Source organism: Hordeum vulgare, chromosome 2H (genome assembly GCF_904849725.1).
Source record: "Hordeum vulgare subsp. vulgare chromosome 2H, MorexV3_pseudomolecules_assembly, whole genome shotgun sequence".
NCBI lineage: Eukaryota > Viridiplantae > Streptophyta > Magnoliopsida > Poales > Poaceae > Hordeum > Hordeum vulgare.
Window position 1 is genome coordinate 201,935,835 of NC_058519.1, and position 17,101 is coordinate 201,952,935.

At 42.0% G+C, this 17,101-nt stretch overlaps 3 protein-coding genes across 4 annotated transcripts; 2 read left to right on the forward strand and 1 right to left on the reverse strand.

Annotated features, from left to right (window-relative positions):
- The first annotated feature begins 3,000 nt into the window (after positions 1-3,000).
- LOC123429914 (probable glutathione S-transferase GSTU6) lies at positions 3,001-4,023 on the forward strand. The gene has a single exon (XM_045113886.1). It carries the CDS (start codon positions 3,136-3,138, stop codon positions 3,859-3,861), a length of 726 nt encoding a protein of 241 aa, XP_044969821.1. The 5' UTR covers positions 3,001-3,135; the 3' UTR covers positions 3,862-4,023.
- Positions 4,024-4,699: 676 nt separating this feature from the next.
- LOC123425841 (protein LTO1 homolog) lies at positions 4,700-6,568 on the reverse strand. 2 transcript variants are annotated; one of them, XM_045109584.1, is made up of 2 exons: positions 6,483-6,568; positions 4,700-5,508 (listed from the first exon to the last, which is right to left on the reverse strand). In XM_045109584.1, exon 2 carries the CDS (start codon positions 5,441-5,443, stop codon positions 5,033-5,035), a length of 411 nt encoding a protein of 136 aa, XP_044965519.1. In that variant the 5' UTR covers positions 5,444-5,508; positions 6,483-6,568; the 3' UTR covers positions 4,700-5,032. The 2 variants fall into 2 exon arrangements, with proteins under 2 accessions (XP_044965519.1, XP_044965520.1); XM_045109585.1 differs by having other exon boundaries at positions 6,499-6,566.
- Positions 6,569-6,666: 98 nt separating this feature from the next.
- Positions 6,667-16,560, forward strand: LOC123425840 (tyrosyl-DNA phosphodiesterase 1). Its single transcript, XM_045109583.1, has 16 exons — positions 6,667-6,799; positions 7,023-7,223; positions 7,317-7,589; positions 8,721-8,924; positions 9,227-9,287; positions 9,595-9,671; positions 9,747-10,004; positions 10,772-10,861; positions 11,620-11,754; positions 12,982-13,131; positions 13,428-13,531; positions 14,556-14,609; positions 15,590-15,680; positions 15,850-15,927; positions 16,018-16,159; positions 16,227-16,560. The coding sequence occupies exons 1-16, from the start codon at positions 6,782-6,784 to the stop codon at positions 16,298-16,300; spliced, it is 2,010 nt and encodes a 669-aa protein (XP_044965518.1). The 5' UTR covers positions 6,667-6,781; the 3' UTR covers positions 16,301-16,560.
- Positions 16,561-17,101: the final 541 nt, after the last annotated feature.

Below are 17,101 nucleotides of genomic sequence, written 5' to 3' on the forward strand. Positions count from 1 at the left end.
CGACAGCAACGCTTGCTTCATGGTAGGGTCGCCGTCCTCGACTTGTCGCGCCGTCGGCCATAGTGCCCTCTGCACCGTCATTTACACCACCAGTGGCCTTTATTCTTGTGCCCCCCGCAACACCTCGACCATGAACATCATCGCCACTCCGCGGTAAACAGCTAGCCGTCCCTATGGTCAAATAGTAGGTCGTCGCAGCGCGGCGCCGCCCCTTGCAGCAACAACAATTAGGGCAACTCCAACGGGGCGACTCATTTCGTCCGCTGGCGTCCGTTTGGGTCGGCGCGTACACAAAAGTCGGCCCAATGCGCCGACCCAAACGGACGCGCGTCCACTTTTCGTCCACGGGCGACCCATTCCCGGCCCATTTTTTAGCCAGATTTGCGTCAGCGCGGACATGAGACGGACGCGCGCGCTCGCCTTCTTCTCCCCCCAGGGCCCGCTGGTCGGTGGCACATTGGCCTCCCCCATCCAACAACAACCATCGCCCCCTTCGTCGTCGACGCCGCCGCTCATTTTTTTCCGGTGACTCTGCCAGCTGCCGGTTGCGACCGCGACCAAGAAGCCGCCTCGCCGCCCCGGCCAGAGCCTCACCGGCACGCTCGTCGGACCCCGGTCACTCCCTTCACCGGTCGTCTCCTTCGTCGACGCCCGCAAGATGTTTGACAGTTTGCCAAGGTACAAAATGGACTCCGCCGACGAGTTTTTTTTCACAATTTCTTTTGCGACTCCGATGATTCGTCGTCCGATGACGAGGAGGAGATATTGGCTGCCGTGTTGGTCCATCACCACCTCAATAGCCAACGGCCATTATTCTGTGGCTCCATTCCGGGCCACCTTCCGGCGTTGAATTGCAACTGAAAGAGCGGACATCTCCTTCTTTGGAAGGACTACTTTTGATACAACAAATTCGTTGTTCAAACATCAGAAATTCCGCCACTGTTTCCATATGAGTAGGCATCTTTTCAACCGTATTAGAGAGGGGGTGGTCGGCTACGATGACTATTTCGAGTGCAAAGAGGACGCCGTTGGAAAGATTGGTTTCTCCTCTTATCAGAAATGCACTGCTGCCATCCGAATGCTTGCATACGGAGTGCCCGGTGATCTCATTGACGAGTACGTCCGTATGAGCGAGTCTACATGCCTAGAGTCCCTGTATAAGTTCTACAAGGCTGTTATTGCTGTGTTTGGCCCTGAGTACTTGAGAGAGCCGACTCCTGAAGATACAACTCGTTTGTTGGCGATGAATGCTAGCAGGGGATTCCCAGGGATGCTTGGCAACATAGACTGTATGCACTAGGAGTGGAAGAACTGCCCTTCTGCTTGGCAAGGGCAGTATAAGGGCCATGTCACAGCTTGCATTGTCATACTAGAGGTCGTGGCATCTCAAGATCTCTGGATCTGGCACTCTTTCTTTGACATGGCCGGATCACACAATGATATCACCGTGCTTGAGCGCTCGTCGGTGTTTGCTAGGCTTGTCGAAGGCAACAACCCACCGGTGAACTTTACTATCAACGGCCACAACTACGACAAAGGATACTACCTGGATGACGGTATCTATCCTGAGTGGACCACTATTGTCAAGACAATCCCCGACTCCGTCGGAGAGAAGAGGAAAAGATTTGCCCAAGAGCAAAAGAGTGCTAGGAAGGATGTCGAGCGTGCCTTTGGTGTTTTGCAATCTCGATGGGGCATCGTTTGGTATCCTGCTAATACCTGGAGCACGTAGAAGCTATGGGAGGTGATGACTGCTTGTGTGATCATGCATAATATGATCGTAGAAGATGAGGGTCTGAAACGTCTGTACGATCAAGGGTTTCAGTTTCAGGATGAGAATGTTGTGCGTGAGCATGGCGGAGCGGCAACGTTTGAATAGTTCGCCCAATGTCATCAATGACATTTGTGATTGGGAAACTCACGTGCAACTGCAAAATGATTTGGTTGAGCATATGCGGGCTCATGTTGACAACCAATAGATGTATCTTCTTTATTCGGCTTGTAAAACTATGCTATTTTGTTCGGTTCAAACTATGCTATTTTATTTGACAATATGTTTGAATGCAAAAGCAATGCAAAAATAAGCTATTTGTTGAAATAGGGTGGCCAGCCGGCCACGCCGGCACATATGGATCGGCGCGTTGGGTACGGTATCGACCCAAATCTAAAATAAGACGAACGTGGGACGGACGGCCGACCCAAACAGACAAAAAACGGACAAAATCATCGTTCGTTTGGGTCGGTCCATTGGAGTTGCTCTTACACGGATCGGAGTGGGATACAGGAGGAAAAGAAGGGAAGCTCATCGGGAGAGATCACAGAAAAATTGCAAAAAATTGGGGAAGAAAGAAGCAGCAGGATTTTACTACCCCGATTCAAAGAAAGAAATCGACTCGAGAAGAAAGGGATAAGGTTACAGGATGGATGATCTGGCTGTGTGAACGCGTGTCAATCGTTCGAGGGGATTTACACGTGCGTTAAATCAGTTGGTTGAGGGCATCTCCTATAGTCGTATGATTATCGTTGGTAAAATTGCTACATAGACGATTTGGATGACATGACACATAATAAAAGAAGAGAGAGAATGGAACCGTATGAACTTAAAGCAACGGTTCAGGCACGAGCTCCGAGACAAGCATGTCAATTTCTTCAACATTTTGTAGATCCATTTAGTTATTTTAAATACGGTTAACATGCAATCCATTAAAGAGCTTGTATGATGTGTTGTTGGTTGCTGACGTGGACATTTATACCAACGATTAAACATACGGACTGTTGGTGATGCTCTGAAAAGGATGTTTTTTCAAAATCTCTTCCAGATTCGATGCCGGTTTGTGAAAATATCCACGTGTCGCAGACTTTTACGACATCGTGTTAAATGAAATAAAAACGTTGGGACTCATCGGTCCAGACTTTTGCGGGCGGCATGGAGGGGCCGTAACCGATGCCGCATCAAGAGATACCGATAGCAAAGTCTGTCTCAACGTCATGCATGACATAGAGTATTGATAGAATCACATGATCATAGAGCACGTGATTGAAAACCTAACTACTAGTAGTAGGATTAGTACATAGTAGTACTAGTACTGTGAAAAGTCTAGCTGCATAGGAGTAGTACGCTAGTCGGCGGTCGGCATGGAGGAGGAGGAGGAGCTGACGCTGGTGGGTTACTGGTCGAGCCCGTTCGCGCTGCGCGCGCGCTACGCCCTCAACCTCAAGGGCCTCCCCTACGCGTACGTGGAGGAGGTGGGGCTCTTCGACAGCAAGAGCCCGCTCCTCCTCGCGTCCAACCCCGTGCACAAGAGGGTGCCGGTGCTCATCCACAACGGCAAGCCCGTCCCCGAGTCACAGCTCATCGTGCAGTACGTCGACGAGGCTTTCCCGGCCAGCTCCCCGCGCTTCCTCCCTTCCGACCCGCACGAGCGCGCCGTCGCTCGCTTCTGGGCCTCCTACGTCGACGGCGAGCTGCTCAGCGCGTGGCTGCCCGTCTACGGCGGGCGCACCGGCGAGGAGAGGGCTCAGGCGGCGGGGCGGGTCGGCGCCGCCCTCGAGACGCTGGAGCGGGCGTTCGGGGAGTGCTCCAAGGGGAAGGGCTTCTTCGGCGGGGACACGGTGGGGCTCGTGGACGTCGTGCTCGGCGGCTTCGTCGGGTGGCTCAAGACGTCCGAGGCCATGTGCGGCGTGAGGCTGCTTGACGCCGCTGCGACGCCGCTGCTGGCGGCCTGGGCCGAGCGGTTTCGCGCGCTCCACGGCGTCAAGGAGGTGATGCCGGATCCGCAGAGGCTGCTGGAGTACAACCTCATGAGGCGAGCTCGCCTCGGGCTGCCGCTGACGACGCCGCCGCCGCCGCCGCAGCAATAGATATAAATCTCTCTATATAAATAAGGCTAGGATCAGGGCTACTCCTACACGGCGTGCAAATAGCCTGTATCAATAACCGAGCATATATCCCTACTCTAGTACGACGTGTATTCTACCTTGTGTAATGCACTTTCTCTACCTTAACATGCTTAATTTAGTGAATACCGTTTGTCCCTAATGGTGTACGGGCGTAATTTAGTGAATACCGTTTGTCCCTAATGGTGTACGGCATCCTTGGCACTGATATTGGCAACATCACGTGCTGAGTTTGATCTCAATCCAACAATTATGCACTATCGTGGTGCTCTATCAAAGAAAAGGCAGTTATTTTTTCTTCCTATCCATACCCACAGCCATGGCTGGTGTTAAGCAGCCGCTGGTTTTCATGAATAATATTCCCTCCGTCTGGAAATAATTATCGCTCAAACGGATCTGTTAGTGCTAAGTTTGAATGACAGCAAAAGAAAATGAAGTGCCGGTTAGTCATGTTAAATAGCCCCATATCTGTACTATTAGAAGATGCCTTATACTCCCTCCGTTCATAAATACAAGTCGTTTTAGAGATTTTATTAGAAGACTACGTACAAAAAAAGTCAGTGAATTTACGCTGTAAAGTATGTCTATAGACATCCGTATGTAGTATTTTGATGAAACCTTTAAAAAGACTTATACATGAAGCAGCTTGGAGAATAGGGTCCCTAAAAAGAGGGTTTGATAATATGCTGACATAATGTGTGAATAATAAGCACTAATTAGTCATTTATCAAGTCAGCATATAGCACATAAAGTACTCACTGCTTAAGAGTGCAAAATATACAAATCGAAGGAAAACTGCGAGTGGAAATATATGCGACTGGCATAAAACATGTATTCCCAAAATCTTCTAGATACAGTGAAGAAAATCATCTCATCTTGAAAAGAGAAGACCACATATATAATGAACAACGTGACCCCAAAAATCCTCTCAAGTTTGAAGATTTTGCAGCGGACGTTAGATACATCTAGAGTGCTCCAGATATCCTCCGTTATCCCAGTGGCAGCACAATACGTGAAACAGAACATCATCATAAGTACAAAATCAAAAGAGAAACGATATTGGCACCAAATATCAGTTTCAAGGTGGTGACTGAGACTTGATACCACAAGGGACCTTTCGGTAATTCTAAACAAGCTACATATCCTCAATGTCTTGCTCAGATGATGTGGGGCGACCTTCATACCCCAATTTTGCTCCTAAGCTTCCTGTGATAACGCTGAATTTCAGCCGTATCTCCCTCATCATGCCTTGAAGCTGCTCATCCTCTGGATCAGACAAAGGATAGTTGCTCACAAGTGCAGCTAGTTGCTCCATGTATTTCCTCACACGAGCTGAGAATGCATCTTGATCGAGGCGAATTACTGACATCCACACATCCAAGCAGCCCTGATAGAATCCCAGTTCTTCGCCTACCTGGAAACCATTCTTTAAGCCAACCTGCCTCCCCTCTTCCTTTCCAGATACCAGGCCATCATCATACCCATTTCTATAACCCTCGTGATAATGTGTCTCATCTAAGGCTAATGCTGGTTCAAGAAAATCCATGTTATGAAACAAAGTCTAATATTTTCCAACAATATTCAGCTTGCAAAGATGTAATTCCAAGAAATCTGCTCCATCAACAAAATAAAGGTTGCAGTTGTCAGTAACTATATGAGTACATGTTAAAGGTAAAGAGAAAAAACTCATGATTGAAAGTAACGTTATAGATCAAGGGAAATCATACTCTTGCTAAAATATAAACTAAATGTTGCTGCAGATTGAATGAAGACGATACAAATGATTGATTAAAACTCAACAATAAAAAAACTTCGAAACATTACACACGAAAAGTGAAAGTAGTAGTCCTAACTTCAATCCCCATTCTTCCTTTGCTCCTACAGGGACAAGTAGGGAATTTATCCTCCCACTGTCTAATAGATACGTACATTTTATTTTGTTCTAATAAGTAAGACTCTATATTCTGCAGGTTATATGGTACTAATGACTACGGGCCACAAATAAAAACAGCAAGGGCTACATTCTACAGCCACTCCATATCATAGTTCGTTTATCAGAGATCCCTCTTGTTAGATACAAAGTAAATTTATATGGCCCCAAAACAAAATATGTTGTCTAAAAGTTCCTATTTTATCAGCATCATGATTATCAGGACGCAACACTCCTATCTCAGAGTCACAGTCAGTCAGTCAGTCATATAATCATGTGTTTGACAAAAGAGGGGATGCCCATAACCAAAATCTGGTTACTCTATCCATCAAAATAGTAACACGCCAAAACCTAGGTCCCCAATCTTATATCATGAGAAGCAAGGATTTCCTCCAAATTGATTTTCTTCTTCTCTCTATTCTAAACCGTCTTACAGTTCAACGAACACCCGAATCCCTACGATCCAAACTTAAGCAGAACTCCTATGGTTAATTTCATCGGTACAGCAGTGGCAGTGCGTACACCTAATCAGAAAGGGGGAGGAAGTAGGGGGAGCGACTGCCGACGAGCCGCAGCCGGCAGACTGACGGCGAAGATCAGAGAAACATCATACTAGTACAATTATTTGGAAGAGAAATCAGAGGAGGGAGTTCACCGCAGTGTGCGCGCACCTTCGTCTTGCGGTAGCCAGCCTCCGCCTCCGCAAGGCTGCTGGGTTCCAGGTTTCTTTCTTCGTTCTTAAATATCCTGCAGGGACCTGTTTGTATTAAAGTTATTTTTTCAGGGGTAAACTGGAAACAACCTGCGCGCCGCTCGGGCCTTCCTTCGTCTTCCTCTTGACCACTTCCACCGCTCTTTCTCCCGTGGGTATGTTAAGCTAGGGTTTAGTCTTGTAGTTGTAGACACAGGGTTTAGGATCCGGGAGCAGCCCAGCTCCCCTCCCAGACCTCTCTCATGTCGTCTTCCTCCCGAGTAAGTCACCCCATCTCCCCCCTCCGGCTCTCTCTCTCTCTGTCAGCGCCCGCGCGCGAATTCATGTCGGACTGTTATTGTGGTGGAGCCGTTATCGGAAACGGATCGAACTGCCTTCTAATCAGATTTTTCTTGCACATTGGGGTCGGATGGGTTCCAGTTGAACATTTCGCGTGGCTGGTCTGTGCACTCTGTTCATGTGGCATGCTGCTTTTCTGCGTAGGTAAGGGTTGGGACTCTGGTTCCCTTTGTTGAAGGCAAATCTGGGTCACCGAATGCGTCGTCGCTGCCAATGCCAAGCATTCCCATCTTTGAGGGCTCCAATGTCGTTGGGAGGAGTAATTTGGTGGCTGTTGACAAGAGGGTCAGTCGCAAGCATTTGAGCCTGCGCGCCGTGCCTGATGGCTCCGTCGAAGTAGTCGTGGTGAGTACGTCAGAAGGATAGTGGATGATTCCATGATTGCTTTTTATTGGAAAAAGAATAAGCTGTTGTAGTCCTATGTTGATGCGCTTGCAGGAGGGGACAAATCCCATTGTTGTCCGATCAGAGGGTCAGAGAAGAAAAGTTTGTGCTCAGCAGAGAGCCAAGATTATGCCCGATGATGTCCTGGAGCTGATTCCCGGTGAATATTTTATGAAGTATGTGAATATGAGTGATGAGCGTAAAATTTCCGCATCAGTCGACTCACATGACTTAAAGAAAGGGAAGAGGCATAGCGAGGAAGATAGTGTAGCTGCAAAGAGAAATCGACAAGTTATGGAAGATGAGGCTTTGGCAAGAACACTGCAGGTTAGCTGACTCTATTTGTTGTCATGGTTCTCATAAAACTTAGGTCTGGATGATATTTATGAAATTTCGTTTTGGGTGATTTCTTACAGTTCTAAAACAATATTCGTGTCTCACAGTGCAAACTAGAAAGAGGGAACTTTTCAATGCCTACATAATCTTACAGCACAAACTAAAGCAAATTAAGCTAGGACTAGGTTTACATGCTGACGACTTCTTACCTTATATAGCTGCAAATTACCTGACAACACGAAGGTAGTGTTCCTAATCTGTTGTTTGTGTTTGCTCAATGAGCCTCTATTTTTTACGTTTTCTTTTGTTGTGATTTGGAATTTTGGATCATCACGTTGAGTTTCAGAAAAATAATTTACATAATGTGTGGTAATCTTCATATTAATAAAGATACACGAGTACCAGCCGCAGAAATTACTCATGTCATTCAGCTGCTTTACTCATGTAAAGGAAAAATAATATGATATTAACATTAATATTTATTTACTCAACATTGAAACCATAATTCATTCAAGACTCGAGTGTTATGTTGTGGAGATTCAGAGGTCTCCGGCACTACATGTTTAGGTGGATGTTGTATCCATGTATATTTTGCCTTCTTTTTCACTGAATATGCTTCTGTGCTCTGCTGCTATTGTTACTGTTCTTTTGATTTGCAAGTCATGAGAAATCTCTTGATAGGAGGATAGACAATAGTTTAGCTATCCATGTACATAAAAATACCACATATTATTTTGCATGTCCTTAAAATGTCGATGAATTGCAAATTGCATATATACAGGGTAATGATGGATTATTCCACTGCGGTATAAAAACTCTCTTTTGTGCACTTCATGAACATAATTTTCATGTTCCAGTACTTACCCTATAAATGGAAGGGAAAGCGAAAACATATGAAATAAGTCAGGTTTTTTTTTAGCTTAAAGGTGTTTTTCTTGCTATGTACCATATGTGAGTGATGAATATTTCTTAGTTGAACACTAAATACAATTCCTACTTATTAGGTTCACTCTCTCTTTTTGTTTGGAAAATCTGCAAATACATGTTGTGCAAAAGAGTGCCAAGTGGAGTTTGATTTTCATTCAAACATTCATGTTGACCACATCGTTGAACTCTAATCAGGAAAGCTTTGCAGAAGAGAGTGCATCTGTTACCGAAGTGTTAAGTTCACTTGATAGTGCTGGTTCTTCCGAGAGAAACAAAGAGAGAACGCATTCTGTCGGTCCTTTGAAAGATGTACTTCCGTTGTCTTTTCGACTCATGCGTGTCCAAGGTCTTCCATCATGGACTAACACTTCAACAGTCACCATTCAGGATGTCATACAGGTATTGCTCATTCCATATGACCACTTTAGTTGAAATTGTACGAGTGACCGAATACTTTTTTAACATATGAGCTTTTCAGTGAAAATTATGGAAATGCTGCATAAGAGTTAATTCATTGACCTATTATAAGTATGTGTGGACGTTCTGGTTGTTATTCAGTGAACCTTTCTTCCATGTAATTTTACAAAAAAAGAAGAAAAACTCGAATAAATATTGTTCATCATTTTCACACTCTATTTCTGCATTGTCAGATTTGATCGAGAAGTATGCTAGTAGTTCTTACATGATCAGTGAATTGTCAGGGTGAAGTGCTTCTTGCTGTACTCTCAAATTATATGGTGGACATGGATTGGTTGCTTACTGGTAAGTAATTTATTATGAAAGTAAAGTTGTTGATGTTTATGTTATGGTAGCTATTTTTTGCCAAACCTAAAGTTTTTTAATTAGAAGACTGCTGCCTCCTGGTACATTTGGAACATTAAACGGTGAATCAAATTATATCCTGTGGCATCTTATATTATTTGGCTCTACTGTATGTGCATAATTACATTATTGCAACTCATTGGATTTTTTGGATATCATATTTCTATTTCACCACTTAAATTTAATGTATTATTCTTCATTATCTTCATTATTTTGTAATAATGTAATCAGATATTACATGTTGCAGCATGTCCAAGTCTAAGGAAAGTTCCGCATGTCCTAGTTCTACATGGAGAAGATGGTGCTTCATTGGAGCGCTTGAAGGTGGCAAAATTGCTTAAACAACCCATTATCTTGTTTATTTAGTTTTCTCATTGCATATTCATTCTTTTGTGACAGAAAACGAAGCCTACAAATTGGATCCTTCACAAGCCCCCGCTCCCAATATCATTCGGAACACATCATTCGAAGGCCATGCTGCTTGTATATCCTCAAGGGATTCGTGTTGTTGTTCACACTGCAAATTTGATACATGTTGACTGGAATAACAAAAGTCAGGGACTATGGGCACAAGATTTTCCCTGGAAGGAAGCAAATGATATGAGTACAAATATTGGTTTTGAGAATGACCTGGTTGATTATCTCAGGGCACTTAAGGTAGCAGGGTATTCTCTCTTTGCTTCTAGAATATAAAATCAACTGTTGCTACAATTCACTCGCTGCGTTTAATAAAATAACTTTTATTCTCCAGTGTATTCAAATTTTAAATTTATTATCAACATTTTGAAGAAAAAAACTCAGTCGCTTGAGCTTACCTGAAGAAGAATGGACTAAATAACTATGTGCAGCTTCCAAAAAGTTATACATTCACAAAGGACACTAGAAACTTGTGTTTCTATCCAGTGGCGCACTACTACTACAGAACAAATGTAAAATAATTAGTTTAGCAATTATAGTGTAACTATAATACTGTTGGATGGCGAAATATGCATTTCAACTTTTAGCCAGATAAAGGTCTAGGAATCTATGGTAAGATAGTAGATGGTTCTTATCATATCTCTTACCAGATCAGTGAACCATGTATGACATATGTCGTGTCTAAGATTCAATGCAAAATATCCTAAATAGATTAATAGGATTATCTACAGATCATGAAACATGATCTGGTTTTCCGTGGAGTTTTCTTCTGTAAAAGGTTCTATACTGTTATCTGATCAATTCTGGAAACTACCTGGCTTTCACAAGCCTTATCCAATAGTTCATCCTGAAACTGTCTAGCTGTTAGCCTGTCAGGAAACTCCTCCTTATAATTCATTTTGTCTGCTACTTTTTTATTACTTTGTTCCTTTGAAGTTAAAATTTGACCAATTCTATCTTGTCTGTGATGGGTTGTGAACTAAAATGTCCTCTTGATTATAATGCAGTGGCCTGAGTTCAGGGTAAATCTCCCAGTTGTGGGTGATGTCAACATCAATGCAGCATTCTTTCGGAAATTTGATTATAGTAGCTCAACGGTTGGTATATTTCTGTAATCTCACATTTTCTTTAAGCTTTATGAGACATGCTGAATTATAGATATGTGTTTTTTTCAAATTAGTGGTCTGACATAAAATGAAAAGGGAAAGAAAAACAGACATCAGACTTATCAAATGAAATTACCGTCTGGCTAGATGTAAGTTGTTGACTCGGTGTGGCATGATTCTACTAACTCTAGCTTCGCATGATAAACCATGGCAATTTCTGAAACATGTAGCCATTAGCTCCAGATTATGTTAATCTGTGTGCAGAGTGAACCATATACTGCTTAATCTGAAAGTTTTTGTTGTCCCAAATGAGTCACAGATTCTGTCATTTTGACCAGCTTTCTCATGTTCACGCAAATTGGCTGCATCGTTCTATTTGTTGTCCATTTTGAGATCCTGCGATTGGGCACCTTATCCATTCTGGCAGTTGTTGAAATGAGTCTTAGCATGCATTTTGCTAGAGTGACTGGATTGCGTGTTAAAGGTGTGATATGTCGTTTTTTTTTCTTCTCTTGCATGTTTTGTTTTGAACTGAAATTGTATGGGAGGCCCTGACAGTAATCCTTGCATGTTCAAGCACCCATTTCCTACACAAAAGGCTTGCCGCTATTTAACCATGATTATGTGGCTACCTGTGTAGGGTTTGTACTTTGTACTTAAATGTACAAATGTGACTGGCCACTTTAATTACAACAAGGCTCCAGTGTGTTACTGTAAATTAGTCTCGGCTAACTTTGCATCGTTTGCAGGTCAGGTTGATCGGATCTGTTCCTGGTTATCATGTCGGCCCCAATATGAAAAAGTGGGGCCATATGAAGCTTAGGAGTGTTCTTGAAGAGTGCGTATTTGAAAAGCAGTTTTGCAAGTCACCACTTATTTATCAGGCACGTTTCATTTCCATCCATCTATCCATTTGTTAAGGCATGCAATTTTGCAAGCTGTGGTAAGTAAACTTAATAACATCTTATCTTAAGAACTTAAATTGATATGCTGATAAACTTGATGCCTGGCAAGCAGCTGTTTCATGTAATTACCTTAGAAAAGCCAGTTCCTGACCTGTCATTTATGTTGCACTGGTGGACAAAGAAGCACAGCGGTATATTAGTTTTTTTATATTGTACTAGGAAAAGGGCCCGTGCGTTGCAACGGAAAAAAGGAATACCACACACTCTTAATTTATAGAAAGTGGTCTAAAATTTGAGTATTTGTAGCCACGACCCGAACAAAGACGATTTTAGCCTACAAAAACGCAGTTCAAGATTTCACAGGTCTTCTATTTAAATAAGCTTGCATGTAGATTTAATACGTACTCCCTCCGTTCCTAAATATAAGACCTTTTAGAGATTACACTATAAACTACATACGGATGTATATAGACATATTTTACAATGTAAATTCACTCATTTTGCTCCGTATGTAGTCTTTTAGTGAAAACTCTAAAAGGTCTTATATTTAGGAACGGAGGGAGTAGAAAAAAACGGTCAAATGATCTTTAATTTCGTCTCTAATCCCGATTTTGCTGAGATGTTCATCCACAATCAAATCAGTACCGGTATGAAAGAAAGACGGGCAATGCATTATTGATTAAGATTGCATCCTAGATAATATTTTTAAAATGGATAATAGGTAAAATAACATCATATTCAAATTCTACATATTTTTCTAATAAAAATCCATATATAACATGTTAAATTTGGAGTTACGGTTTAGAAGATATGAGTATTTAAAAATATATATTTAATATGCATATTCAAATTCTACATATTTTTCTAATCAAAATCCATATATAACATGTTAAATTTGGAGTTACGGTTTAGAAGATATGAGTATTTAAACAAAATTAATATGTATTACGGGTTTAATGTCAAAAACATCAGGGTTTTTTCCATAAAATAGCATGACGGACTAAGAATACCTATTTCTTTTATTAGTAGGTATAGATTACAGAAGAGTGCAGGATGCATCCCTAGTTAATGTCTTCCACTCAAATATGGCATTCATATTTCTTTTCATTTGACTGACAAGTTGATAATGCAATGTGTCATTGTTTATTTCTTATTATGTCTGAACTTCTTGAAGGATGCTTAGCATTGATTTCTTCTTGCATGCAGTTTTCGTCCTTGGGGTCACTTGATGAAAAATGGATGAGTGAGTTTGCATGTTCGTTATCAGCTGGTAAAGCAGATGATGGATCACAGTTGGGTATCGGGAAACCACTGATTGTCTGGCCAACAGTGGAGGATGTTAGGTGCTCAATAGAGGTATAAATTTGAGCTCTGTAAAAGCTTTACAATTATACTTGCTGTGTGATCGCAAAATTCATGATTCATTGTAATGGCCCCTCGTTGTTTGTGTTTCCTTAACCTGTCTGAGACTTCAGAGCTTGGTAATAGGTTGTGATATACTAATAGTTCATAAGATCAGTGCTGGCCCCAAAAGCATACAAACATATAAAATATGTGTGTTGACTTTTTAGATTTCCATAATAAGAATTGGACTAGTCATTTTTACTTGAATTCACCATCTTACCTTTTTTCTGTTTAATATTTCATTTTAGGGTTATGCAGCTGGCAGTTGCATTCCAAGTCCTCAAAAGAATGTTGAGAAAGATTTCTTGAGAAAATATTGGTCCAGGTGGAAAGCAGACCACGTAGGCCGTTGGTATGCTCCCCCTTTTCCTGCAGCTACCCGAGAAGCTATCACGTTGATCAAATGAAATTTCACAATGCTTTCTAATTTAGTACAGGATATTAAGTATAGTGATTGACCCATTCTATCTGCTGTCATCTACTGTACATTTCTCTAGTTTTTAGGACAGCAGTACAACACGATGAGCAATGTAGCTAATCCTTTGTGTGTGCTTATTTATGCCATGTGTCACGAGAGGATTTGCTTGGGCTGTTTGGTTTTTCCTCATGGTATCCATGACTAGAAGACTAGCAACTCGTCAGTACTTGGTGTTTTTTGGCCTTCATTTATGTGATGTAGCATTAAAACCATAGCAACTCATAGAATCTGTTGCCAAAATATAGCATTTGAAAGAAAGCTTTCTATTCTATATTTCCTAGTTATTGGGTAGTATAATTAAAAGAGCTAAGGATGGAGACGTGTCTCTTTTAATCCTGCCATACTGACAGTGCTGAAGCAAGCAGATTGGACTGCATGGCTGTGACATTTTGCTGTGGATGTTTACTAGTTTAATGTCATCTTGAGTGGTTGGTAACTTGAGGTTTTTAAAATCCTATACCATGTGGATTTTGCCTTAGTTGGAATGAATAACCCCGTTATGACCTAAATAACAAAAAAGTATTTGTATTAGTGTGTAATGTAATTATCAAAGGGGAGCCTTGGCGCAGCGGTACAGCTGTTGCTTTGTGACCATGAGGTCACGGTTTCGAGTCCTGGAAATAGCGGTAAGGTTATGGGTTCGAGTTCTGGAAAGAGCCTCTTGCAGAAATGCAGGGAAAGGCTGCGTACAAAATACCCAAAGTGCCCGGACCCTGCACAAGCGGGAGCTACGTGCACAGGACTGCCCTTTTTATGTATCATGACTGTATACCGTATATTGATATATCCTGCAAAAGATTGACATCCTCATACCCTTTGGATAGTGTTTCCTCTTTGGAACAAGTTCTTTTATTACTGACCCAAACTGATATTCTGATCTTGATTTTTTTTTTATCAGCCGTGCTATGCCGCACATAAAAACTTTTACTCGCTACAATGGTCAAAATATTGCGTAAGTACTTATACCAAGTTATTTCCATTGATGACTCGGTATCTGTAATATGTCACTTCATGACTCCATCCCCCCCCAAAAAAAAAAAAATCTTGAAAGTCCAGATTAGACCAAAAAGTCACTCTGGTGGACGGGTGCATATTTTGAATAGTGCCAAAATGGTATTTTGAAATTTCAAAAAATTCCAAAAACAATTTTACATGTTCATATGTATGTATGTTACACATGTGCAAATTCCGATGAGGAAACAAGTAACCATGTGAGTTACACAGAAATGACAAAATCATGATTTTGAAAAGATAAACAGTGCATGTATTATTCACTATTTAGAAATCTTCATTTTTTTCATTTTTGTATAGTTCACATGTTTACTTTTTCATTACCAAACTTTTACACATGTATAATATCCGACCATATGATCATGTAGAATTCTGTTTGGATTTTTTTATTTAAATTTAAATGTGATTTTTAAACTATTTAAAATAAAGTCCTCCAATGCTCCCGTGTTCCGGAAATCTACTCTCAGCTTAGACCATCTACTATGAAACTGGTTATTCAACACCGTCAACTTCGAAATCAGTGCGATTTTCACAGCACCGATGATAATGGTGACAGTTTTTGTTACATGGTATTTGACTGAGCTAGATTCACCTAGTCAGAAAGATTTTGAGTCATGTCAGCAAGTATAACCTTACAAAGGGCCAGTTCTTTTGGGCTGCAGCTTCTCCAGAGTTGCCCACAGTAACTTGAAAACCACTTATCTTCCTCTTCTCTCCTCTCTATTGGCTTCTACTTTAATACATTGACCGGGATGCCACATAAGTAGCTAGCACAGCAGCAAGATCCATAGGATAGGTGATTTGTACTGATTCTCAAAGTTGAGCCGGTTAAATAGCTGAATTTGTAGGGTAATCTGGACTCTGTTGAAAGTAGAGGGGGCTAAAACGTTTTCCTTACCTAAAATCTCTCTATCCCCACAGATGGTTTCTGCTTACCTCTTCAAATTTAAGCAAAGCTGCTTGGGGAGCACTGCAGAAGAACAATACACAGCTGATGATACGATCATATGAGGTACCCAATCGTGATGCTTGCTGCATTTGTACGATTTTCTGGACGCGCTAGATTACAGAACTTCAATAAGAAGCACTATGCATCTGAAGCATTCAGTGTTAGTTGACTAATAGAGTAATAGTCATCATGGGAACATGGCTTTATACCTTGTCATTTGGCCTCTTTTCAGTTAGGTGTATTGTTCTTGCCCAAAACTCTCCAGTCTGTTCCACAATTTTCATGCACAGACAAGAGCCGCTCAAACCTGGTAATAGCATATCTTTCCTTGTCATTTGAGTATTATCGCTATGGAAATATGTTCCTTTGATCATCCTTTATTCCTCACATGTATATCCAGGATAAACTTGCCCTTGGTAAGAACATCAAGACCAAGTTGGTGACACTTTGTTGGAAAGGCGACGAAGAGAAGGATCCATCTGCAGAAGTTGTGAGATTGCCAGTGCCATATCAACTCCCTCCACAACTCTACGGCCCGGAAGGTTAGCCAATGTCATAATGATTGTCGTACTTTCGTCTGTAAAACCTGAAACGTTGTTTTACTTTCAGATGTGCCATGGTCGTGGGATCGGAGGTACACGAAGAAGGATGTGTATGGTTCAGTCTGGCCACGCCATGGCTAAGCTAAGCTGCGAGCGCGTTCAGGTCCACACGAACCTGGAGTCCGTTGATTGATCGCTGATGGAATCATCGGTTGATAGGACCTGATTGCTCATGCTCCCTGTTTCTAGGCCTCTCGCTCTCGGCTAACTGTGCAAGAAACCAGAAGCAATGGAACGAACATTTGGTTGACAGGATTATTTGGAACGTTGGATATTTTCAGCTTATTGGAACGTGCACTGAAGTTATTTGCAGCTTTGCTAATGTGATGTTTATGCAGTCTTGTTTGTATCTGTTCTACGCCGTGCTAAACGGTCGTACTCGACCATGATTAGATGAGGGAATGGCAACGCCTAGGTTGGACCTGAGGTCGGGTTTCACTGGTGCGTCCAGCTCAATTCTCGCTTTCCTCTTTTGTTTATTGAACACGTTATCTCATCGTGAAAGTACAGAAACGTTTGTATCCGGCTGGAGTCTTGGGCGGTCGTGTGCGAACCCACCTTAGAGCATGTCGGGCGCCTCAAACGTTCCTTCATACGTCACCTAACCGGACTCTTCGTATAATTTTTAGGCTTTTGTTTCACAAGCCCCAGCATTTTTTTTGTCCCAACTAAAAAGTCTCTAGTCCCTACCTTTAGTCTTTAGTCTTTACCCGTTTATTTTCATGAACTAAACAGGACCTAGAAATTATTAAATGACATGCAAAAAGACTATGTTATCCCTAGTAATGTACTACTCCTTCCGTCCGGTAATAAGTGTACTTTTCCTTTTTTGTCAGTCAAACTAGTTAAACTTTGACTAACTTTATTGAAAAAAGTGCTAGC